General features: G+C 43.3%; 1 protein-coding gene across 1 annotated transcript in view; it reads right to left on the reverse strand.

Annotated features, from left to right (window-relative positions):
* The window catches only part of COL6A1 (collagen type VI alpha 1 chain), a 162,537-nt gene that overhangs the window by 116,047 nt on the left and 20,307 nt on the right, over positions 1 to 26,183 (reverse strand). The window contains exons 3-5 of the mRNA XM_029606739.1: positions 17,556 to 17,756; positions 14,557 to 14,716; positions 13,614 to 13,736 (exon numbers count right to left, since the gene is read on the reverse strand). Coding sequence (XP_029462599.1) covers positions 13,614 to 13,736; positions 14,557 to 14,716; positions 17,556 to 17,756 — 484 coding nt within the window. The remainder of the gene's footprint in view (positions 1 to 13,613; positions 13,737 to 14,556; positions 14,717 to 17,555; positions 17,757 to 26,183) is intronic.

A 26,183-nucleotide genomic window follows, 5' to 3' on the forward strand; every position in this document is an offset into this window, starting at 1 on the left:
AAGAACTGCTGATCACACGTGTATAGAAGGGTACCCACCTCGGGTGTGCTGATCACACACAGATGGGGAGCGTACAGTCTGGAGTACTCAGAGCCAGCAAGTTAACCAAGACCAGGAGGCAGATTTTTTGGCCAGTCCCTGGTTTTGAATTTATATTCCATTGTACAGTGGGGTACTTGTAGTCCCTAATTCTAACCATTGAAATCAACGCTGCAGGGACCAGAATGTACCAGGGTGGGGGGGGGGGGGGGGGTTATCAGAAATCCAGGGCTGGCCTACAATTTCCCTCCTAGAACTGGGCAACTTGGCAGCTCTGGGTACTGCTGACATCACTGTAACAGGGTCTTGTGTGCTCCATAGACAGAATATTGGGACTGAAAAGGAGCAGCCACATTCTAATCTCAACCACAGGGAGGAAAGAGAGAGGACTAAACAAAGCAGAAAAAAAACAGGGTGCCTCTGGGGAAGGAGGGAGAGATCAGGTTCCACCCTCTTCACCAGAGGAACAACACCTCAAGAGGGAACTAAAAGGAGTTTGCAGTTGAGAGGATGAGTAGGGCCATAACCTTTTCTCCTGCAGAAAGTCAAGTGCTGGTCAAGCCCCTGAAGCTTCACTCAGAAATAAGGTAATTACCCACAAATGTGTAAGAGGGAGGGGCACTGAGAGGTTCATTTGAGGTGCTAAGAGGCTTAGCCTGGCCCTGCTAGTTGGGACAAGATCTTAAGAGAGCAATTTTCAATAGTGATTTACCTGGGTAAAAATGCTGTCTGAAAACTGTCCTCTCTCTAAACAGGGAAAGGTAAATACAGGTGTCATTTTCAAAGGGCAAAATTAAGGCAAAGTCTCTGGGTAAATAAAAGCTGCCTATGGACTTTGCATCAAGGCGGGCAGTCTAAAAATTGCCTGGTTAAAAGGGCAATCTTCAGAAGTTATTTATCCAGGTAAAATGTTGTTTGAAAACTGCCCACCCCTTTCCCAGGTAAAAGTATGTGAGGGAATCAACGACATGCATGCTTTTACCTAGGCAAAAAGCAGGCAGGCTCAGAAGTGTAGTTAGATTAAAGGAGGGAAACAATGCATGTACATTAGATTTTCAAACCTTCACACATTATTTTGAAGGTAAAAAGCACCTGCAGAAAAAGAAGGTGCAAATGTCAGCGAGAACATTTTCCCGAGGCAATTTTCCAAGGGAAGGTATGCTTGCACGTTCCCTTTCCAAATAAGTGCAAAGTCCACAGTACTTCTGAAAATTGCCCCCAAGGAAAAGTAATTTCCAAAGCAATTTCCACAGGAAAAATAGACCGTTGACTATGCGGCTATAAGTACGTATGTCAAGAGGTGTTCTTGTGGATGGGAGTTTGGAATTACGCCCAGACTTCTGTATTTTCTGCAGCATGTGGATAATTTTTCCAAAGTAAGAAAACTATTGTGTACATTTTCAAAGGGATTCCTGCTGTAAAAATAGTATATACGCGCATAGCTAGCCCGTGTTCAAGCACGTGCTATTTTACAAGCAGCAAAAGTATGCATGTGTTTCCGGTTCCGCACATTTTACTGGCGCAAAAAAGGGGTGGTCTGGGACATTTGGGGCGGGATCAAGAAGTAGTAGTAGCCATTTTATAAGAGACAAATGCCTCTGCATTAGCCAACTTGTCCGTACAATTTTACACCTGCTAATTGACTAACACAAGCACAATTGGACTTCTCTGTTGCCTGCAATTTCTGGGTGGGAGGTCTGGGTGAAATGGGAGGAGTTCAAGGTGAAGTGCGAGAGGGTTTAGGGGAACTGAAGATGGACTGGGTGAACTGGTGGTGATTTTAAGTGCATGTGCAAGTATTTTCAAAACCATATATGCACTTACTTTATAAACTACTTGCCTCTGTGTATAAATCATGGTTTTTAAACTTATTTTTTTTCCAAATGTAAAATATACGCATGTATGTTTATAAAACAGAGAAAGTAAGCGCTTTCATTGCACTGCAAATGTCCGTGTGAACTGAAACATACGTGCATACTTTCAGACCAATACTATACTGTATTTTATAAACTTTGCAGCAAATATAAAATACTAAGATAAATCTCCGCACACATAAATCCTGTATCGCCAACAGGTTTGAAAGTTAAGATCTATGTGTAAACATATTTGGGTAGGTTTGTGGGATAATTTTGAAACTGTAGCTAGTTTTTGTGGGAAATAGCCCATTAGCATGGTTTTCCATGTCAAATTTAACATATATTGAATCACTGATGAACGAATTTGCATGATTTCTCAGCTTGTTAGTGATTTTGCATAAGTTTTGCAAATGGGTTCACAAGCCAAAAATAGCATGCACCAAAACATCAAATAGCACATGCTAAAATTTGTAAATGCAATAATGCATGCTATTTGCTGATTTTGCATACACTAGTATATCAGCTGCAAAGGCACATTGTATAACGATGACTATAACACCTCAAAGTATCCATAAGAGGTCTTTCCTATGTAAAAGACTGTGTATAAAGATTACCAGTAGAACTACAGTATATAAAAGGGCACATCATGGAAAGAAATGAGCTATATGCAGGATAAAGGCCACATTTTGCCTCTGAATCCATGAACAGCTGGATGGACACCTTTTGGTGTGAGTTCAATGTACTGAAAATTTAATAGAGTGCAATGCCAGCTGAGACTGTACTGTGTGGTTATCCACCTCATGTGGCCATGTTAATTGACTTGGATTGTTCAGCAATCTTGGTGAAAGTTCAGGAGGGGTAAATGTAACAACGATGAAAAAGCCCTGGTCTATTATACTAATTAGTGCTTTGGGGAAAGTTTTGCTTGGAAGCTGAAAGGAATGGATTGACCATCCAGGAATTTGTTTAAAAATGGTTTTGACAGTGTCTACTTACTCGGCAAACATCTAAACACACTCTGCACACAAACCCCATCCCTCTTACTCCTTTTTATTTATGCAAAGTCCTCACAATCATTCTCACCAGTATAAACTAGACCTTTCCTGTTGTGGTATGCCAGAGAGTGCTTGTATTTAATCAACCTCAGTCTAACCATGTAGTGCCATTTGGTATATTTCACTCTGGGTCCCTCATGATAGTTGCTGGCCTCCATTTCTTCCTTAGGAAGTGTGCGTCTAATATGTCTCAAGGTGGCTAGTAACGTCACAGGCTACAGCTGCTTAACTTGGTAGTCACCAGTTTGCAAGTAGGTGCAATACCCTGTGATAGACGCATCCTTTCTTGGTCAGCCTTTTCAAGCTGCTGTGTTAAGTTTCCTCCTTGCTCATGTATAGTGTTTTTCTCTTCCTGGTGTGGCAAGAAACAGTTTTCTTTCTAGCTATTCCCATTTCAATAAGATTCCACCCTATTTGAGGAGGCAACAAGGATAGGGTAACTGAGTTTGAGCTCTTTGCTCCAGAGAGCTCTGCTCCAGAGCCAGTCTCTACCTCATCCATGATGCTTCATTCCTTTGCCTTTTCCTTAATTATTCGCCATAGGCTTGAGTTATGATGCTTTCTGAAGTGCTGTTAACATGACTAGTTCCTGTCATTTTGCTGCTGGACTCTTTTTTTCCTGTGTGGGATATAAAGTCTATCATACTTCTCGCCCCGTTTATCATGAGTGCCCTTGTGGTACTGTGAGCGATTGGTGGCTGGAGAGAATAGACACATGCTGGTCTCTGTTCTTTTCTCATAAACTTTTCATTATTCACAAAAAAATGTAAACAAAAGCTGCTCTGGTTAACCTTAGCAGTTTTTAAACAAACGACAGGAGTATTTCCTTTCTTAGGGTCCTTCTCTTTCCTGCAGGCCTCATGTTCTCCCTGGGCCTAGCTTCCTAGCCCCTTCTAAAGAGAATGCCATCAGAGCAGAACTCCCTTCCTGTTTGTGGCTTAAGGTAGTCCAAGCTAAATGCCTGATCCCGGGCTTTTAAAGAGGGTCTAATATATACTCCTTAACATTCCCTTGGCTTGACCTTATCAGTTCGAGTGTCTGCCATTCAGGTTAACTCCTGGGAAAATAAATCATACTTTTTATTCTTTTCCTACCCTAAAGGGGGACTGACCATTTCTCTTCACTACAGAAGGTAGGATCGGTACAGAGTCCTCTAGGTCAGAGGGTCGCAGGGTTGTAGCACTCATCCCAGGATGCAGACCACCTTCACAGCAGCAAGAACGCCGCAAGCATTCCTGCTCCCAGGGCGCCTCCAGCAACACTGCCTTCCAGGATGCAGACTTCCCTGAAATGGCGAGGATGCCGCCATGATGCCACCAGCATCCCTGCTCCTCGAACTTCCCTAGGCACATGCACATGCTGCGCCCTTTGCAGTTTCCATAGTGAGAAACAGCCTGGCTGGCGCGCTCTGTTGACATCACATGGCTGTGTATAAAGGTCCCAGCTGTGCTCCCTTCGTTGCCTCAGCAACAGGTCTTCCTGCTTATTTGCAGTTCGTGTTGCTCCTGTATTCCTGATCCTGCCTTGGTTCTCGCCTTGCCTATTCCAGCCTGCCTTGTCTAGTCTTGCCAGCCTTGCCCTGTCTAGCCTACCCTGTCTCCAGACTGACTTTAGTGTTAACCTCTGCTATGGATTTTGACTACTCTCCTGCTTGCTGCCTGCCACTGATCTTAGCTTTGGAATTGCCTACATCTTGCTTGCCACCCATCTCGACCTTCACGTCACTGCTGGTTATTCTTTGACAACTCTTGCCCTGACCTTGGCCAGTCCTGGAATCTCTTACTTTATATGCCCTTTGGTGACTCTTACCTAAGTCCTGCCAGCCCCTGGAAGTCAAAGGCTCAACCTGCAGAGAATGGAGCTGGTATAGGAGAAGTTCCAGTCTTGTCCCAGATCAGAGCTTGTACACCAGCTGTCAACATGGGCCTAGCAGGTTTGTCACAGCACAAGGTTCCACAAATCTTACAAGTTTGCTGAGGCCATGGACCCAGTGGACTCTTCCGCACTCCAGGCCATACGCGGTCAAGCCCAGGGTATCTAGTAGCAACAAGATGTGTTAAATCAAATGTCTGGTCTCCTTGAAAAACTGGCAGTGCAGATGGATATGATTCAAGCACCACTACTGTTTCCAGCTCTGATTTCACTTCCTGTATCCAACTGGGCCTACTCGACCCCTGCACAACTCGCTTCACCTCCTTGATACATGGGGGATCCCAAGGAGTGCAGAGACTTTATAAACCTTATAAACCAATGCAAAATGTATTTGTGAAGGGTAGTGGGGGTGTGAGCCCTTTGTGCTGCAGCATAGTTGACGCAGCCTCATAGGCGAACCTACAAGGCTTACGCTGACAGCTGTAAAGGGACAGTCTGGAGCTTCACTTATACCAGCCGCCTCCCCCACAGGTTGAGCCCTTGCGTTCTGGCAGCCGGCAAGACTTAGGCGGATCTTTAGGGTGGTGAAGAGAGAGTCAGAGTCCAAAACACAACAGGGGCAAGCAGCAGACTAAGGGAATCAGAGACAGGCTAAGGTCAGGACAGGAAGCTAAGAAGAATGATCCAAGTCAGGTCCAAGCAGCAGGCAGTTGTGGTCAGGTCCAAGCAAGGGCCAGGTCATCTTAGGTCCAAGCAAGAGGTCAAGATCCAGAGAGTCAGGCAATGGTGGACACATAGAAAATACTGGACAAGATGGGTAGGGCAGGGCAAGGCTGGACAAAGAAGGATAGATGAAGAAGGCTGGAGAAGACAAGGCAAAACTGGGAGGCGGATGAGAATCAGTAACACAGGAACTGGAATGTTAGACAACACGCACTACAATGCAGGAGACTCGTTGCTGAGGCACTGGTGAGACGTCTGAGGAGCCCTTGTATAGCAAGGGCTGGATGACATCATCAAAGGGCTTCTCCACTGTGGAAGTGAGATGATCCGGTCCTTTAGAATTTAGATCTAGTCCTACAGAAGTTTTGGTTGGTGTAGCATGACCTGGTTCATCAAACATCTGCCACTACTGAATTGCTGAAGATTCATCAAGGAACTCATGTCATAGGAGAGTTTGCAGTGCAGTTCTGAACCCTGGCTTTGGAAATAGGTGGGGAGAAGATAGCCACATGGCTATCTTTTGGCATGAATTATCTGGAAAAATCAAAGAGGAGTTAGCAGGGCATGATATCTTCTCTACGTTAGAAGGCTTGATTGCCCTAGACATGAGAGTGGATTTAGGGTTTCAGGAGTGTGCACAGGAAAACAGAGTTCCTCACCAGCCCATTCATCTGACTTCTCAGCCCCAGCATTCCTTGTCCAGTCCAGTACAAACTGCCCCAGCAGAGGAACCTATGTGAATGTATCACTCTAAGTGGAAAAGTGTAGACAGAGACAACTAAATCTCTGTCTATATCATGCCAATCAGAGGTACTTCACCAACTGCTGCACTGAGAAGCTGGGAAACTCGCATCACTTGAGCTGGTTGGAGAGGCAACCCTAGGCAGACAGCCTTGCTCTCCACAATTTGTGGTTCCTATCCACATCAGCATGGGAGAGACCATGAATTTTCTTGAATCTGGGTCTGGAGAAAACTTTATCGAAGAGGCACTAGTTCAGCAATATAACCTACCCACAACCAACTTGAAAAGTGTCTTCACCATCGCATCTGTTTATAGAAATCATCTGCCTGGTCGTATAATGCTGTTCACTATTCCCCGTTTTAATGCAGACAGGCCTTTTCCACAGTTAACGTATCAGCTTCTATGTGCTGCCTAAGACAGTCATTTCTGTTGTACTCAGAATGCCCTGGCTCTACTTTCACCAACCGGTCATTAACTACTAGAACACACTGCAAACTGGCTGTTGGAACACTACTTGCATGCAGATCTGCCTGTCTTCTGCTCTACTGTCAATCACTGTAGCTCAGAATATGGCATCTAGCTTAATTGGCCTATCGCCACAGTATGCAGACTTCTTGGACATCTTCAGTAAACAGGCCGAGACACTACCACCTCATTGTTCTTATGACTGCCCGATAGACCTCTTACCTGGGAAGATGCCCCCTAGATATTGGGTTTATCCGTTGTCTGAACCAGAGACACCAAGATTAAGTACATCCAGGAAAATTTAGAAAGAGGTTTTATTCAGCCCTTATCTTCCTCTGCAAGTGCAGGCTTTTTCTTTGTGGTGAAAAAGGATGGTTCTCTTAGACCCTGCATTGACTATAAGGGCCTCAATGTGATTACATAGAAGAACCACTATCCCTTGCCAATAATCACAAAACTGTTCTCCCATCTGAGGGGTGCAAATCTTCACAAAGCTAGACTTATGTGGAGCTTACAATCTTATACAAATCCATGAGGGCGACAAATGGAAGATGGCTTTTAATACCAGAGATGGCTATTATGAGTATTTAGTGATGCCATTCGGTCTATGTAATGCACCTGATGTCTTCCAGCACATGATCAATGAGATATTTTAAGACCTTCTATACCCTCATGTAGTGGTGTACTTTGATAATATCCTCATCATAACACTGGAAACATGAAAAACAGGTCCTGCAAAGACTGCAGAGCACCAGCTATATGCCAAATTACAAAAATGCACCTTTGAACAAGAGGAGCTACAATTTCTGGGCTACATCATCTCCCGGAAGGGTTTTTTGTTTTGTTTTTTTTTAATAAACCCAGAGAAGCAGAAAGCCATTGTCGATTGACCCAATTTGTGGGACAACATTTTCTGGGCTCCGCCAAGTACTACAGACAGTTCATACCTGCTATTCTTTACTGGTGGCTCTTCTCACTGCCCTCATGAAAAAGGGCCGACACCAAGCATTGGCTAGAAGAGGCCATCCAGGCTTTCAAATGTCTCAAACAAGAATTTCTCCAAGAATCCTGCCTTTGCCATCCATATCTGTCAAGACCATTCATACTGGAGGTAGATGCCTTAGCCATTGGAGTAGGGGCTGTTCTCGCTCAACATGATGAACACAGGACTTTTTCCATGCTCTTACTTTTCTGAAAAGTTTACTACTGCAGCGGAAAATTATACTATTGGGGATCATCAGCTACTGGCAGTTAAGAAGTGGAATCATTCCTCTAATGCCAGTTTAAGGGTCAGATATCCAATCACAAAAATCTGGAATACCTGCCACAGGCACAACGGTTGAATCCCCACCAAGCCCGATGATCATTATTCTTCAACTGCTTCAATTTTGAATAATGCTACCGCCCAGCAAAGAAGAATCAATTAGATGTTCTCTCCTGATCATTTGAGATGGAAGATGCCCAGAGGCTCCTCGCCACATCATAGATCCGGTGAGAACTGTGGCCGCTGTTGCCATACCTGTACCTCCTGGGAAAACTGTTGACCCCAAACATCTGAGGGAAAAGTTTTTAAAAGGGCTCACAACTCCCGTCTGCCAGGTCATGCCGGGGTCACCAGAACCCTGGAGCTAATCAGTCTCTACTATGAGTGACCTCAAATAAAACAGGACATGAAAAGCTATGTGGAATCCTGTCCCATTTGTGCAAGGCATAGGAGCTCTTGGGCTTGACTTGAGGGTCCGTTACAGCCATTGCCAGCTCTCAAGGAACCCTGGACCCACTTGGCTACTGACTTTGACCCTGACTTTCCCCTCTCTAATGGCCACAACACTATATGGGTAGTGGTGGATCGCTTCTCCAAGATGGCTCACTTTGTTCTGCTCCTTGACTTACCATTGCCTCCAAGTTGGCTCGTCTCTTTGTGAAACATAAGAACATGAGAACATAAGATATGCCATACTGGGTCATGCCAAGGGTCCATCAAGCCCAGTATCCTGTGGCCAACAGTGGCCAACCAAGTCACAAGTACGTGGCAAGTACCCAAACATTAAATGAATAGATCCCAAGACACTAATCCTTATTGATTATTAGCAGATTATGGACTTCTGCTATAGGAACTTACCTAAACCTTTTTAAACACAGATACACTAACTGCTGTAACCACATCCTCTGGCAATGAATTCCAGAGCTTAATTATGCGTTGAGTGAAAAATAATTTTCTCTGATTTGTTTTAAATGAGCTACTTGCTAACTTCATGGAGTGCCCCCTAGTCCCTGTATTATCCAAAAGAGTAAATAACAGATTCACATTTACCTTTCAAATCCTTTCATGATTTTGTAGACCTCTATCATATCCCCCCTCAGCCATCTCTTCTCCAAGCTGGACAATCCTAACCTCTTTTGCCTTTCCTGATAGGGGAGCTGTTCACTCCTTTATCATTTTGGTCTCCCTTCTCTGTACTTTCTCCAGTGCAATTATTTCTTTTTTGAGATGCGGCAACCAGAACTGCATACATTATTCAAGGTGCAGTCTCAGCATTGAGAGACAGAGGCAATAGGACATCCACCATTTTATTCGTCATTCCTTCCTAATAATTCCTAACATTTGGTTTGCTTTTGTGACCGCCATAGCACACTGAGCTGATGATTTCAATGTATTATCCACTATGACCCCTAGATCTCTTTTTGGGTGGTAACTCCTAATGTGCCACCTAACATCGTGTAACCACAGCAAGGGTTATTTTTCCCTATATGCATCACCTTGCACTCGTCCACATTAAATTTTATCTGCCATTTGGATGCCCAATCTTCCAGTCTCACAAGGTCCTCATGCAATTTATCACAATCCACTTGAGATTTAACTACTCTGCATAATTTTGTATCATCCGCAAATGTAAGCACCTCACTCATCATGCCCCTTTCCAGATCATTTATAAATATATTAAAAAGCACTGGTCCTAGTACAGATCCTTGAGACACTCCACTATTTAACTTTTTCCACTCTGAAAACAAACTATTTAATCCTACTCTTTGTTTCCTGACTTTTAACCAGTTTGCAAACCATAAAAGAAAATCACCTCCTATCCCATGGCATTTTAGTTTTCTTAGAAGCCTCTCATGAGGGACTTTGTCGAATGCCTTCTGAAAATGCAAATACACCACATCTACCGATTCACCTTTGTCCACATGTTTATTCACAAAAATGTAGGAGATTTGTGAGGCAAGACTTCCCCTGGGTAAATCCATGCTGGCTGTGTCCCAATTAAACTATGTCTATCTAAATGTTCTGTGATTGTATTCTTTATAACAGTTTCCACAATTTTTCCTGGCACTGAAGTCAGGCTCACCAGTCTATAGTTTCCCAGATCACCCCTGGAGCCCTCTTTAAATATCGGGGTTACCTTGGTCACCCTCCAGTCTTCAGGTACAATGGATGATTTTAAATGATAGGTTATAATCTTTTACTAATAGGTCTGAAATTTCATTTTTTAGTTCTTTCAGAACCCTGGGTGTATACCATCCGGTCCAGGCAATTTAATACTCTTCAGTTTGTCCATCTGACCAACTACATTTTCCAGGTTCATTATAATTTGGTTCAGTTAATCTGAATCATCACCCTTAAAAACCATCTCTGGAACAGGTTTCTCCCCAACATCCTCTTCAGTCAACTGGCTTTGGAAGTGACTCGTTCCTGCACAAAAACCTTACACTCACTGATAATGGTTGTACAGTCGGGGGAGTTTCTTAAGTCTCTGGATTGTGAGAGGTGTATCTGCATATGCCTATTCAGTCAGAGAATTGACAGTTTTCGGCGTTTTGCTGTTTTGGAGCGACATTATCATTTTTTTTGAGCGCTACCTTTCAGTTTGGCAACCGTGCTTAGAATCTTCTCCAAGGTCATGGTGGTGGTAGCGGCAGTGTTGAGAAAGGATGGCATTCTGGTCCACCCGTACCTAGACGATTGGCTAATTCAGGACAAGAGCCATGAAAGAGAGTCTGCAAGTCTTGTGCAAGGTGATCTCCTTGCTACAGGAACTAGGTTAGGTTGTGAACTTGGCCAAGAGCAATCTGCAGCCTTGTTTTCAACATAAAACAAGACAGGGTGTTCCTGCCAGAGTTCCGCATTCAGATACTGATGGCACAGGTGCAACTATTGACAGAAACAATACACCTAGTGGTGTGGTCTTATCCACAGGTGCATGGGTGAATGGCAGCCACCCTAAAGGTGGTTCCGTAGGCAGGGGTGCATATGCATTCTCTTCGGCGCACATTGCTTGAATGTTGGAGTCCACAATCTCAGGACTATTCAAAACAGCTTCAGTTACCAGTGGAGATCAGCATCCCACTGTAGCGGTGGTTGCAAGCGGATCATCTAATGAAGGGCTTTCCCCTATGAACACTGGACTAGCTAGTACTCGTGATGGATGCGAGCCTCCAGGGTTGGGGGGCTCACGCTCAGGAGTTGACAATGCATAGGTGCTGGAATACAGAGGAGTATCTCTGGAGCATCAATCCGCTGGAAGCCCGTGTCGTTCGGTTGGCATGCTTGTGATTCATGGACAATGCAATGACTGTGGCTTATGTCATCGATAGGGAGGAGCCAAGAGCCAGCAAGTGTTGCAGGAAATAGACAACTCATGGAATGAACGGAAATACATCTTCAGGAGATATCAGCCTCACAAATTGCAGGAAAACATAATGTAAGAGCCGACTTTCTCAGCAGACAGAGTCTGAATCCAGGAGAATGGGAATTATCAACGAAGCGTTACCACTCATAGTGGGTTGCAGGGGCTTCCCATTTCTAGACTTGCTGGTGATATCACACAATGTGAAGGTTTCTTGCTACTTCAGTCACAGGAAAGATCTGAAGTCTTTGGGCATCGATGCCCTCATATAGGAGTGGCCAGAAAGCAAGCTTCTCGTCTCCTCTCCATGGCCCATGTTTGGCAGAATGATTTGGAGGTTCCACAGACTTCCTCTTCATATCCTCTCAGACAGGAGTATCCAGTTCACTGTCCGGTTCTGAAAAGGTCTTTGTAAGGAGTTTGGTATCACCTTGGAATTTATTTCAGCATATCATCTGCAGAGCAATGGGCAAGCCGAAAGGGTCAATCAAATCATCAAACGTTTCCTAAGAGCATATGTCAAAGAGCACCCAGACAATTGGACTTCTCTCCTCCCATGAGCAGAATTTTGCCATAACAACCAAGTGGGATCCTTCCCCTTCCAGACAGTCTTTGGTCACCATTCTTGAATACCAATTCCAGTACCTCTCTCAGTTTCCTGCCAGCGGTTAATACAATGAGTCATAACATCAAGAATTTTATGGTACAGAACACATCAACTGCTCACCCCAGCTGTCGTTCGATTTAAAAGACAAGCTAAAAAAAGACGCTGATCGGCACCACAATTTAAACCAGGAGAACTAGTGTGTCTAAGCACTTGAAATCTGCATCTCAAGATGCCTTCAGCCAAGTTCGCCCCAGGTTCATTAGGTTATTTCCCATCTTGCGACAAATAGAAGCAGCTGCCTATCAGCTAAAGCTTCCATACACGTTGAAGATTCATAACGAATTTCATGTCTCTCTTTTGAAATCCTTGCTTTTATCATGGCCTTCTCATCATCCTCCAAGTCCAACAGAAGCAATATCCAATGTAGACACTGAATTCAAAGTCCAGGATATTATAGAGACTAGGAGGCATCATAATAGTCTGGAATACCTTATTTCTTGGAAGAACTTTGGTCCTGAAGAGAATACATGGGAACCTGCATCCAATCTTCATGCCCCTCAGACAGTAAAGGACTTCCATCGATGGTTTCCAGAAAAACTGAAGCCTAGGAGGGGGCTTAGTGAGGTGGGGAGTACTGTAATATTTGTCGATCGCGGGGTCATTCCTTGACCGGTAGCACTCACCCCAGGATGCAGACCACATTCAAAGTGGCAACAACACCGCCAGCATTCCTGCTTCCCAGGTGCCTCTGGCAGCACAGCCTCCAGGACATAGACTTCCCCAAAATAGCAAGGATGCCATGATGATGCCACCAGCACTCCCACTCCTCATGCTTTCCTAGGCGCCCTTTGTAGTCTCCGCTGCAGGAAACAGCCTGGCTGGCGTGCTCTAATGATGTCACATGGCTGAGTATAAAGGTCCCAGCCATGCTCCCTTCCTAGCCTTAACAGGCCTTCCTCCTTGTTTGCAGTTTGTGCTGCTCCTGCTTTCCTGATCATGCCTTAGTTCCTGCCTTACCTTGTCCAGCCTGCTTTGCCTAGTCTAGCGTACTGTGGCGCCTCCTTGGATCAGCCACTAGATGGCCCTAGGTCCTTGCTTAGAACCCTTACAAGTAAGGGTGGGAGGAGAATATATATATTCAGTATAATATAAACTGTACTGATCCCACAGACTACACTGGCTACAGGGCATGAAATGGATGCACCAACAGCTCCAGAGTCAGAGTTTAAAATCATTTTCCTGGCTAACTTCTCTTAGGTGCAGCAGTGACTGGTCAATCTCAGGCACAATAATTTCCAGTCACTCTTAGAAAAGTAGTAAGGAACAGTACTATATAGTTATGCTTGACACAGTAGTTACAGGTCATTCTCAAGTACAGGAGTGATTGATCAGGCTCTGTGGGGGACCAGGGACCATTCAGGCTCAGGAGTAGGCACTGTTTTTCTCAAGCACAATAGTAAGCAGTCATTCTCAGCGCTCTAGGTACAATACTAAATCAGTCACCCTGTGCATTAACAACTGCTCACTCTCAGGCACAGCAGTGACAAATTATGTACGGTGTAGCTATAATCAGTTACTCTCAGAGTGGGCATGAAAATGCAGGAGAAAACACACAGACAACTACTCACAATTGTATCGATGATGGTATCGATGGTTTCCTCTATCTCCTGCTGCGATAACCTGACTGAACTAGTCGCTGTGAAGTTTCTTCGATAGCTTGGATCTGATGCAATGACACTTAATCGGGGCTCCTGGATTATGAGTAAAAAAAAAAAAAAATCACTAGAAATTACATATGAAAAACAGAAAGTAAGATATGAAGACTAGGCAGATACCAAAAGGCAAAGCATGGCACATCGTGGAGAATGCATCAGCTGGAATCACAATATCAGTGTATTGCAATCCTGGCAGGAGACTGAAAATTATAAAGATATTGGGAGGCCTGAATCTTCAAATTTTTGGTGGAACTGGGAAGAGAGGGGGAGGAGGGGAAAGCTGGTTGGACCCACATCCCTTGCACTTGTGGGAAACTGACATCAGAGGGGGTTTGGTGGGGGAAGAGGCTTTTGCTGCTTGGATGAGCAAGCTTGGATTCAGGCGCTAGGCTCATGGGATTTTATTTTTTTTTTAAAGCCACCATGGCACTTAACTTGCTACATCCTTTTGAATGCAGATGGGTAAGTCTGAAAGTTGGCTGGCCACACAAGGCTGAATAACTTTAAACCTACCCAGCTATATTCAAAAGCTAGCCGGTTAGGTTTAAAGTTATCCGCTAAAGGTAGCCAGATAACTAATCAGGGATATTCTGCAGGACATTTATCCAGCTAAATATCTGGTACAAGTTATCCAGCTAACTTTAGCCAGATAACCTGTCCACTCATGGCTTACTGAATTTTGCCCTTATATTGTTTAGTGGCTGTCTTTATACTCCACACGTGGTACTCAGTAGTTATCTGAGCCCTACTAGCACCCAGAACTCAGGGGTTGTCTCTGACCTCCCACACACTACACAGTATTCACTAGCTGTCTCTGCCTATCTTTTTGGTGCCATTGCATGCAGGTGCCTCATACCAGGTGGTTAGGAGAGATGGCAACTGAAAAGACTTTGATCCCAAGATGCTTTGCTTCATTAGCAGCGTCTTCCAATCCTCCACATGGCTCTTTGTACCCTTCCAATGGATGTCCATCTGTCACTACAATCAGATATTTATTCTCTCTCTGATGAGAACCACTGCAACAATACAGAAAATGACATTAATGTACCAGAAGCACCAGAGACATGCATTATGGTATTGGAGGAGACAGGGAACATTACAATACCAGAGGGGTCATAAATGCTGTGATAGTAATAACAAGAATGTACAGTAATAGAGGTTTTAGAAAAGGGTATTGCAGTACCAAAGGAATCAGAGAAGAGTGGAACAATGCTGAAGGTATCAGAGAACGATGCTATAGTTACTGGAGGAGTTAAAGACTGCTATTAATGCACTGGAGGTGTCAGAAGTCTTCATAGTTCCAGAGGAAGTAGAGAAAGGTATTATAGTATTGAAAGTATCAAATAAGAGTGTTATAGTCCCAGAAATGAGAAAAAATTAGGCGTGAGACCAAAAGATGATTCTATTCCAAGTACATAGAAGTAATCACCCAATAAAGTCTTCAAAACAGCATTTAAGTGTCAAAGCAAAGTTTCAGAAAATATAGTCCCCAACACAGCCATAGGGGCTGCGTTGGGAGGGACCCACAGGGAACAAATCCCATACAGTTGAAGGCATCTATATAAAAACAGAAAATTAAATAATCAGAACAGCGACAAAATTACAGCTGAAAAATGCACATAAATTCAGAACATATACCAGATTGAAATTTATTGAATGTACTTGAACAGTTTATAAAGTTGTACAATCGAGGCATCCTAAGAAACATTAAATATAATAAACAAAGAAATTGTATAGACACATTGCATTTACACAAATGCCAATATAAGATTCTTTGCGCTCGAACACTGTCACCCCCCTAATCGAGGAGGCAACTTCTCTGCTCTGTTATCCTGGCATGCACAGCGCTAGATTTTTTAATTCAATTTCTTAATGCCCGCTTGCCTAGATAGAGATACTGATGGGCAGCATATATTTAAACATTTTAGTCCTCTTTGTTGTGCTTCCTCTTCTTTGCATTCTCTGTGCTTAGTTGGCCAAATCTTATTTCAGGTCTGGTTTCAATGCACAATACACTTTAAGTTCTCTTTCAGGTCCTCCCAGGTTCTTATTACATTTTCATCATTGGTGGTTTTGTACCATGTGACTCTTCTGTGATTGGCTGGTCCATTTGGCAGTCTTTTCTTATTGCTTTTAAATGGTTTTCTCTTAATCCCAGTAGGCGTCCCCTCTGCCTTACACTCAGCATGCTGGGATCTGAAGTTTATACAATCGGTTGGTATGTATTTTCTTCTTTAAGCTTTAATCCTTTGTCCTCTACAGCCTTTTTTCGGTGTTCCTGGTTATTCTATTACTCTGTTCATGTGCAGGATATCAAAATTCGGAATAACTCTTCTTTACCCACCCCTTTGGCTTATACACAATGCCCTTGATATGTATGATATGTATAGTAACAGTCATTTGTGTAAATGCAAGGTGTCTATACATTTTCTTTATGACATTATATTTTATGTTTCTTAGGATACCTCGATTCTACAAGTTTATAAATTGTTCAAGTACATTCAGTGAATTTCAATCTTGTATGTTTTCTGAATTTCCTAGGCTCATTTGTCAGCTATAATTTTACCACCTTTCTGATTATTTAATTTTCTGTTTTTCTATAGATACCTTCATGGGATTTGTTCCCTGTGGGTCCCTCCCAGCAGGGGTATTGGGATGCCAATGCACATCTCAATGCTCCTGCACTGAAACACGAAGAACCATTACGGCCAAAAAAAACCCCATCCTCTCTGATGTTAAAAATCCCTTGGAGGTTTTGCAAGACCCTTGTCCCCCATCTCCACCTCAAACCTCTAGAGGCAGCCCTCAGGCCTTAAATTCAACAAATAAGGCAACAGCCCCTCCCCCTATCCCCCCCCCCCCTCATCCTCATTCTGCCCCCTTAAAACATCAAAGTTCATCCCTGGCCTTCTCCCCCACCTCCCACCCTGAAAGCACCAAAAATCCCTCCCCCCATCTCCACTCAACTCTGACCCCTCTCATGGTACCTTAAAGATCCCTGGTGGCCTAATGGGGCCCAGAGCACCCCCTAGACTTTGAACTGGTTGGTCACTAAAGTCAAAATGGTGTTGCCGGCTCTCATATTAGAGATGCCCCATTAGACCACCAGGGATCTTTAGTACCACAGGTGGGCTTGGGGGTCAAGTGTAGGGAGGGGGTGACCAAATGGGGGCTCTGGTGATGTTTGGAAAGGGGTAAAGGCCATGGGGGGGGGCATATTTTGATGTTTTGATGTTTTAAGGGAGCAAGATAGTCACCTTGTGACTTTGTCACTTTGTCTTTTGAATTTAAGGCTTGAGGGTCATGGAGGAGGGAATGAATGGGGCCTCACATGATCCCCCTGGGGGTTTTTAACATTGGAAGAAGGGCAATTTTGGGCTATATTGGCCCTTTAAAAAGATGGCAACTCTGGACAAAGCAGGCCAACATTGCGTGATTTTTGTCACAATATTTTTCTCATGGTATTTTTTCACGGAGAGGAAAAATGGGCTGTGGGAAAAAGTACTGTGGGAACAACCTCCCCTCCACCAGAATGTTACCATGGCCCTCAGTATTTTTCCCCTCCAAGAAAAAAAATTCAACGGCATAATAAATCACCTCCATAATTTGCTAAAGTCACACATAGTACTCTGACATCCCACAATTTTGTAAACATATATAAAGTCAAAATTGTTTTCTCATTTAGAAATATAATACCTTGGACTGATCTGGAGAAAATTATTCCTATGATACAGCATTATAGTGACTCATAGCATTAGGGAAAATGAAGCTCATGATATGACTTTATAGGGACTGGCTCTGTTTTGAGTTTATTCTATTTCCTTAGTGTCATGAGAGATGACAGTCTACACTTACCCAATCAGCACCTCTTCAATCCCTCTCTTAATGGCACAGTCTGTGTGGGTGCCTTTGCCAATGTAAGCAATATTCTGCACTCTGGTCTGTAGATCACTTTGTCCAGCAGGCATTCGAGTAAGCCCCTTAATCAGAATCACTTCATCGCTGTAATGGAGAGCTCCAGCATTCCACACCAGATTCCGATCACAACGATAGTACCTGCCAAGCAAGTATAAATCCAGTGAGAAGCCAAGTTGCCTGAGAAATATCTGCTTACCAAGCCCAGGACCAACAAGAAATGAATATGCTTTCATATAGAATATCTGCCACCTAAATCCAGACCCCATGAGCAGTAACCTGCCCTCTAATTTTGTTACAAATAGGAATACAATGGTAACATTTAGTCTTACCTGTTAATTCCCTTTCCTTGAGTCCTGCTACACTAGTCCAAACTAGTGGGTTATTTCCACCTACTAGCAGATGGAAACAGAACACACCCTTTTTCAGTGGCATCATTACTTGCTATATAGGCTGGTGCTGCACCAGCAATAGCCAGTATTCTTATGTGAAAACAATGGAAAATACCAATGGCTCCTAAAAGACAATTAGCTTTAGGAATATAAATAGAGATTTAATAAACAGGAGGTAGAGATGAAACTCTCCTGTTTGTCCTGCTTAGAAAGCAAACTCTATTGAGCAGGGACCATATCTTTGTACAGCACTGCACATGCAAAGCAGCGCCACACAAGATATAAATAGCACAGAAGCAGCAGCCTCGGGTGCACCTTGAAGGCAAAATCAAAATTTTCTGCCAAACACAAGATTTGTTGCCAAGGATAACAGTGCAGGTCCTGACTTCCTGAAAGAGTCCTGGACTAGTTAGCAGGACTCAAAGAAAGGAAATTAACAGGTAAGACAAAAATTTCACCTTCCTTACCATTCTACTACATCAGTCGAGTCTAGTGGGACTTACCCAAGCCCATTCCAGCATGAGTGAGAAGAAATCAGGGCTAATATGAACAGGGGTGGATTGAAGGAAAATATCAGCCCTGGGTATTTTTCAGATCAGGCCAACGGGCTATGTGTCTGACACCCTTGTACACCTTCTGTGCAACACATACTTCAACAGCTCCCAAAAGCATGCCAAGTTGACCCTTGAGAAGTACATCATGTGACATGGAACCAACATATCTCTAAAGTAAATTCCACATTTTTACTAAATAATTAAGAAGTACAGTGCACCCTAGAACAAGTTTGAGTAAACTGAACTGTGGTCCCCATTCCATCCATTCTACTGGTTAGTCCCCTGCCACCTGCCCACTCAAGTTTGATTAAATAGTTTGACAACATAAAAAGACCCAAGTAGCCCATCCAGTCTGCCCAGCAAGTTTTTTAAATTTCTTTTAGGGTAGTAAGTGCCGATCCATGCAGGTTACCTCTTTTCTTCATTTCAGTCCTTTAATTACTAGGGATCCTCTGGGGTAGATTTTCAAAGGGGTATGCGCGTAAGATATTCGGGTACCCCCCGAAAACCTACTCCAACCCCCCCCCCCCCCTGCGCACGCCGAGCCTATTTTGCATAGGCTCGGCGGCGCGCACAAGCCCCGGAATGCGCATAAGTCCCGGGGCTTGCATGGAGGGGCGTATCGGGGCGTGTCCGGGGGCGTGGTTCCAGCCCGGAGGCGTTCCGGGGGCGTGACAGCGGCCCCTGGACCAGCCCCCAGACTGGAACATGGAGCGCGGCAGCTGGCCTGGCGCACACAAAGTTACGCCTGCTTCGAGCAGGCGTAACTTTCGTGATAGAGGTAGGGGGGAAGTTTAGATAGGGCTGGGGGGGTGGGAGAGCGAAGGAAAGTTCCCTCCGAGGCCGCTCCAATTTCGGAGCGGCCTCGGAGGGAACGGAGGCAGGCTGTGTGGCTCGGCGCGTGCAGGCTGCCGATTTTGGGCAGCCTTGCGAGCGCCAACCCCGGATTTTAATGGATACGTGCGGCTATGTGCGTATCTATTGAAATCCCGCATATTCTTGTTCGCGCCTGGTGCGCGAACAAAAGTACGTGTGTGCGCAGATTTATAAAATCTGCCCCTCTATGTTTAACCCACAACCTTTTGAATTTCATTACCATTTGTGTCTTCTCTACTGCTTTTGGGAGGGCATTCCATGCATCCACTATCCTTTCCATAAAGAAATATTTCTTGACTTTGTTCCTGAGTCTATCCCCTCTGAATTTCATATCATGACCCCTAGTTCTACAGATGTCTTTGTATCAGAAAATATTTATTCTTTTGCCTCATTAATACCTTTCAGAAATGTAAAGATCTGTATTGTATCCCCCCTATCTGTACTCTCTTCCATATTCAGATCCTTCAGTCTCAAATGGCTTTTGATGCTCACCATTTTGGCTGCCTTTCTCTGGATTGCTTCCATGCTGTCTCTAACCCTTTTGAGAATCAATCTCCTTCATGTATATACATCCTGGATTCCTGACCTGTGTTAATGTCCTTGCCAACCAAGGAGCTCTTAAACCAGTTGCCAAGTGATGAGACAACCACTGTGCCAGTCAGTGGCTCAGACACAGATACACATTCTGCTGTTGTGCTGTGCTCATTTAGTGAGTGCCCCCTACAATATTATATAATATTGTTTGCTACCACCCCTTCCCCAGCCTGCAGCACCCCTCCCTTTCCCATGCCTTCTCGGCACCCCCACTTTCCAGGAAACTCACTAATTCTGCAGCCATCTATCCGTCTCAAAGCTCAGCCCATCCACCTTAGACATAAGTCTCAATAACAATGCACAGGCATTTCCTCCTGGCTCACCCCCCTCCCTTTCTGAGACTGTTGCTTGCTTCCACTTCTTCGCTCCCCCCAACCCCCAGCTACTCCATTGCCTTCCCATTGACTGTGATAACACAGCCAGCCGCTGTTACAGTTATGGTTCTCCAAGTTCTGCTTTGTATATCTACTCTAGAGTACAGAGGACCAGAGGTGATCCATGCTACCAGATTCCTCTGGGAATTAAAATGTATCCATGGCCATGACAGCGCACATCACTGCTGCACTGGGGACAGCCACTGACACAATGTTCAAAATGGAAGCCAGATCTATTTAGAGATTCTTTTCTTATCAAAATACAACCCTTACAACTGGATGACATTGAGACAGCTACTTACATTTGGATGGATACCATTTATGCATTTCTGGATGAAGTCGCTCCACTGAAAACAATACAGACAAAAAGGAACCACTATGCCCCTTGGTATAACCCTGAATTAAAATCCATGAAACAAAAAGGTAGGTACCTTGAACGCCATTGGAGAAAAAAAATCCTTCATTGCATAGAAAGACAGAATACTACCTTTACTTGAAGCCTTATCAAAATAAGATTGATATTATTAAAAAAAAGCCTTCTACTCTCATAAAATCCAGACTGACACAAATAATTATGCACAACTAGTCAGCATAGTCAAATCACTCTCTTCTACTCACTCCACCAATAGCTTGTCTGCAACCTCTGACTATGGTAATCAAATCAGAAATTTCTTTAATGAAAAATGTTTTAAAAATATGACAACTTCTTCCATTTACCAACTCCCCCATTGAAAAATAGGATATTTTATCTCTGGTTAATACAGATACTATACAATTAATTATATCGAAAATGAAGTATTCTGTATGCCCACAAAGCTCATGTCCGTCACATTGTTAAAATACGTTAAAGAGGACAGTTCACACTATTTAGCTTCGCTAATAAATCTGTCTCACTCATCTGGTAAACTGCCCGCTTCATTGAAACAAGCTTCTGTCACTCCAAAACCAAAAAATGCTTTCAATGGACCCATAAGATTTCACTAATTACCATACAAGTTTGTCATTGCCATTTTTGTCTAAGCTATTGGAATCTGTAGCATTATATCAGCTCACAGATTTTATAGAAGAAAATGAAATCTTTGATTCCCACCAGCAAGGTTTCTGGAAAGGCTTTAGTACCAAAACCCTACTACTCTCATCCTTTGATGTACTTCAGGGTTTTGACACTAATACAGATTATACTATAGCTTTACTCAAAATATCATCAACTTTTGTCAAGGAACTGTACTGCAATACTTCATATCCTGCATGACAGATCGCACTCAGAGAATAAAATAAGGCTCCTCATATTCCAAATGGTTCAACATCTCATTTGAAGTTCCCCAGCGTTCAGTGCTATCTTCCATTCTACTTAACATCTACATTTCACACCTTTGTAAAGTTCTATCATGTTTGGGTGTTAACTGTAATATATATGCAGATGAGATGCAATACTTTGTACCTTTACTTCCTGGGCTGTTACTCTAGATTTGATTTCATTATGCACAAATACGGTTAAACATCGGTAGATGCATCACAAGTTACAGCTCAATATTTCAAAAACCAAAATCATATTGTCTCACCAGTCAAAACAACTTATTCTATTCCTACTTCAATATCATTCCAAGGACACCAACTGCCAATTGAAGGAGCTTCCAGGAACTTTGGTGTTATCACTGATCACAATCTTACGAAGAAGCATCACATTTCCTCAGTTGTTAAATCCTCCTTCTTCAAATTCTGTCTGCTAAAAAAAACCTAAAACCTATTTTGAAACCTCATGACTTTCGTTCAAGTCTTGTAATCCTTGATTGCAAACTCCTTGGAATATTGTAACTTCTTATACCTGGGTCTTCCTCCTACCACTACTCATCCCCTTCAAATTGTTCAAACTTCTGCTGCTAGAATCTTAACCAGAACTAAACTCAAAGACCATATTACACCAGTACTCATAAGGCTACATTGGTTACAAAGTGCATAGAAAACACAGTACAAAGTTCTCACTCATTTACAATCTATTACACAATATAATGAGTGCAGTATCAGTGAGCCCTTGGTGCTGTGGCGTGGTTGGCACAGCCTAGTGGGTGAACCTGCTAGGCCCATGCCGACAACTAGCAGATCCACCCTGCTGTAGGATGGACTGGAACTTCACCTATACCAGCCAACTCCCTTGCAGACTTAGGTGGGTCCCTGGGGTGGTCAGGCAACGAGAGTTCAAGGACAGGTTGGATTCAGGGCTGGCGACAGAAAGGAGATATCAGGGCAGGCAGCAGACAAGACATAGTGTCAGATCCAAGGCTAAAGTCAGGTCCAGGAAACAAGCAAGAAAGGTCAAGAACCAAAGCATAGGTCAGAGCTGGGAAATCAAGACGTAGGAGGGCAGGGCAAGAGCAGGGCTGGGACGAGGTAAGACAAGGCAAGGAACACAAGAATGGGGCAGGAACAAAGAATCAAGGCAAGAAGGCAGACAACACACATTGAAGGCATTAGGCACAACAAAGGTGTCTGTTGTTCCTCAAAAGGAGCCTTTTATAGTGGAGAGCCAATGATGTCAAAGGTCGTTAGGTCTGTCTTCCTGCCGAGGGCCCTTTAAATAGCTGACTGTTGGGTGACATGCCTAATAGAAACCAGAGGAATGACAGCCTGGTGGCATCCCAAGCCATGCTTGGCAGCGATCCAGCCATGAAGAATTGCCAGCAGTGTTGGGGTAAATGGAGGGGGCTTGCGAGGCTGTCCCATGAGCCCCCAAATGTAACATACAATGATTCATCCACCTGGCTGGCTTCAATCTTCTATGTCTACAAACCAACTAGACATCTGTGCTTAGCTAATAAAAATTTATTGGAAATCCAAGCTTCAAAACTAACAAGACTGGAAATCATTAGATGCACATCAATATCAGTCGCTGGCCCACATCTATGGAATACTTTTCCAGAGTTATTACAACTGCTTTAACTCAGAAAGCCTTCAAAATTAATCTTTTTTCCTTGGTGTTTAAAAATCATATGGGAACCTCAGTCTTTTTACTTCTTTGAATTTGGGCTGTCTGCATTTGCTTTAATGTCTTATGCTTTTCCTTACTTGATTTTGGTGCATTGCATTCTTTTATTATTTATAAATGTAAATTATGGAAGCCACCATGAACTGTATTGAAATGCACGAGTTATAAATTTGTAAATATATAAGTAAATAAATAAATAAATAATTTCTGCCTTCCCACATGGAGCCAGTGCCAACAGGGCCAGTGTATGGGTATTAGGCTTCCCAGTTGAACCATCCTTGCACCCTCACCCCACCCTCCACACATACATTTAAACATTATGCATTTATAACATCAAATTTTACATGAAAAAGGACATTCAAAGTACAATCTTTGAGGTAAAATTTGGAAACCATATTGTATTTGGCTTATTAATGAGGATGTTAGGAGTGGATTTGGCCCTTGGAAAGTTTTGCATAAACTGAATTACAATATAGGAAACCTCTCATACCAGAATAGCATTAACTGCCAGCAACAACATTATCAATATTATACCAATACATCTCCTATTAGGAAAACAGAACAAGTTAGGCTGCTATAAATCCCTATATAGAAACTATAAACTAACAAATTCCTTTCCCTTGGTCACACAAGCAGAACACAGACAGAATAAACAGATCATAAATTATAAATGGAAACATACAGACAAAAAACAAACTGGAGAATGCAACAAACCAGACTCTGTATGCAGTACAACAGTGGAAAAACAGAAACATCACATTCCTTAAAAAACAATAAAATCATGAAGTATAATCATAATAGTAAAACCATGCTAATAAAAATACATATTTCAAATCATGGATGAATACAATATTCAATAATTAAAAATTCATATAAAATGTTTAAAGAATGTCCCAAACACCAATAAAATATTTCAAAACAGTAGACACATTGAATACCCAACAATTAAAACCAGTAAGGATAAGAAATCCCCTGCTCTTAAATTAAATCACATAAATCAATAAAACAGATAAAATACATGGGAAATTTGGATTCCAAAAGCTCTGAATTTGACAGGGGTGGGAAATGTGCAAAAGCTTTCTTCTCTTGATCTCGTATTCTCTAAAACACACACACACACTCTCACATACAGACAAATGCTCAGAGTCACAAACACACTCACATGTTCACTCATACACATTGTCACATTCATTCACATACAAATGCTATGTCATGCAGTCTCACACGCTGACACACCGTCGGATGCACACTGTCACACAGTCTCACTGACACACAAATTCTCAGTCATTCACACTAATCATCATTCACAAATCTCATATGCTCACTGACTTACAAAGATTCTGACTGGATCACTCAGACATTCTTTCTCTCTACCCCCCCCCCCCCCATGCATAAGGGGCAGCAGCTACCTGTGATTAACCTTTATTTTAAATAATTAGCAGGATGCAGACAAAGCCCCGGGATAACAGGGTCCCTGGGTAGGCTAGCTGGTGCCTGCTGCAGCTCCCATAGCTTGAACATACTTCCAGCAGGAGAGGACCAGAAAACTCATCTGCATACTTCTTCCAGAAACCCTGGCAGAGGACTCCAGAAGACACTGTGAGCAGTTCAGGCTTCAGCTCCCACAGCTCCAGCTTCCACAGGCCCCGCACACTATCAGCAGGAGAGGACCGGAAGGTGTGCGCCTCATCACCCCTTACTATATGTTTACAACAACAGGTTTTAACAGGGAATTACTTCAGATCAAGAGTCAATAAGGTATATAACCAGGTATTTGTAAGCAAATCAAATGTAGTGTTTCAATGTCACCTACATATAAATATAAAATAAACTAATATAAAATAGACTAAAGGTATTTTAGATTGGTTTTATCAGCTCTACTCCCTTAGAAATTGTAAACTGCTAACAACTCAAACAAAGTTAAGATGCAGTCAGTAGTCTAGCAGCAAGGGGAGGTGGTTATCCACTCTTTTCCACTGAGAGCCACATGTATGATTATCTACCAGTTGGTGAGAGGTTATATGTGTGCACTCGGTGCATAGAGCTCCTACCCCTCAAAGAATAAGTCTGATCTCTGGAAACTAGAGTGGCAGACATGGAGGAGCTAAGGGACACAAAGAGGTATGTAGGGAAGACATTCAGGGTTATAGTAGAGCAGTCCCCCCTCCACTCCAGGCAGGCCCTGTGCTACCTTGGAGGAGAAAAGGTCACCGGGAGGGAGATCACCACTTTGGTATTCCAGGAAGCAATCCTATAGCTAGGACCTGCTCTCAAGGTGATGTAGTATCCTCTCGCACAGAAGATAGGTCTCCAGGGGCACATGCCCAGGAGGAAAGGATTAGGATGGCCATTGTAGTTGGTGATTTGATTATTAGGAATATATATAACTGGGTGGCTGGTGGACGTGAGGATCACTTGGTAATTTGCGTCCTGGTGCAAAGATGGTGGATCTTATGCATCACGTAGACAGGATTTTAGATAGTGCTGGGGAGGAGCCAGCTGTCTTAGTACATGTGGGTACCATTGACAGAGGAAGGTGCAGGAGGGAGGTTCTGGAAGCCCTTTAACTCTTTTGCTTGAGCCAAGACTTTTTCTCTAATCGAATATTTATAGAAGCACACAATGTTTTGTGCCATATTACCCTGTGGTTTAGCTAGGGCCTGCTGAGCTTGGTCAAATGCTATCCTGGGGAGCTCCTCTGCTTCCTCCTTATCTCCCAGAATCACCATACAAATACTGTTTTCCATGAATCTCAGCTCCTCAGGGACACCTCTCAGATGGAATTACCTCATCTG

This window comes from Rhinatrema bivittatum, chromosome 6 (assembly GCF_901001135.1).
Source record: "Rhinatrema bivittatum chromosome 6, aRhiBiv1.1, whole genome shotgun sequence".
In the NCBI taxonomy this organism is placed as follows: Eukaryota; Metazoa; Chordata; class Amphibia; order Gymnophiona; family Rhinatrematidae; genus Rhinatrema; species Rhinatrema bivittatum.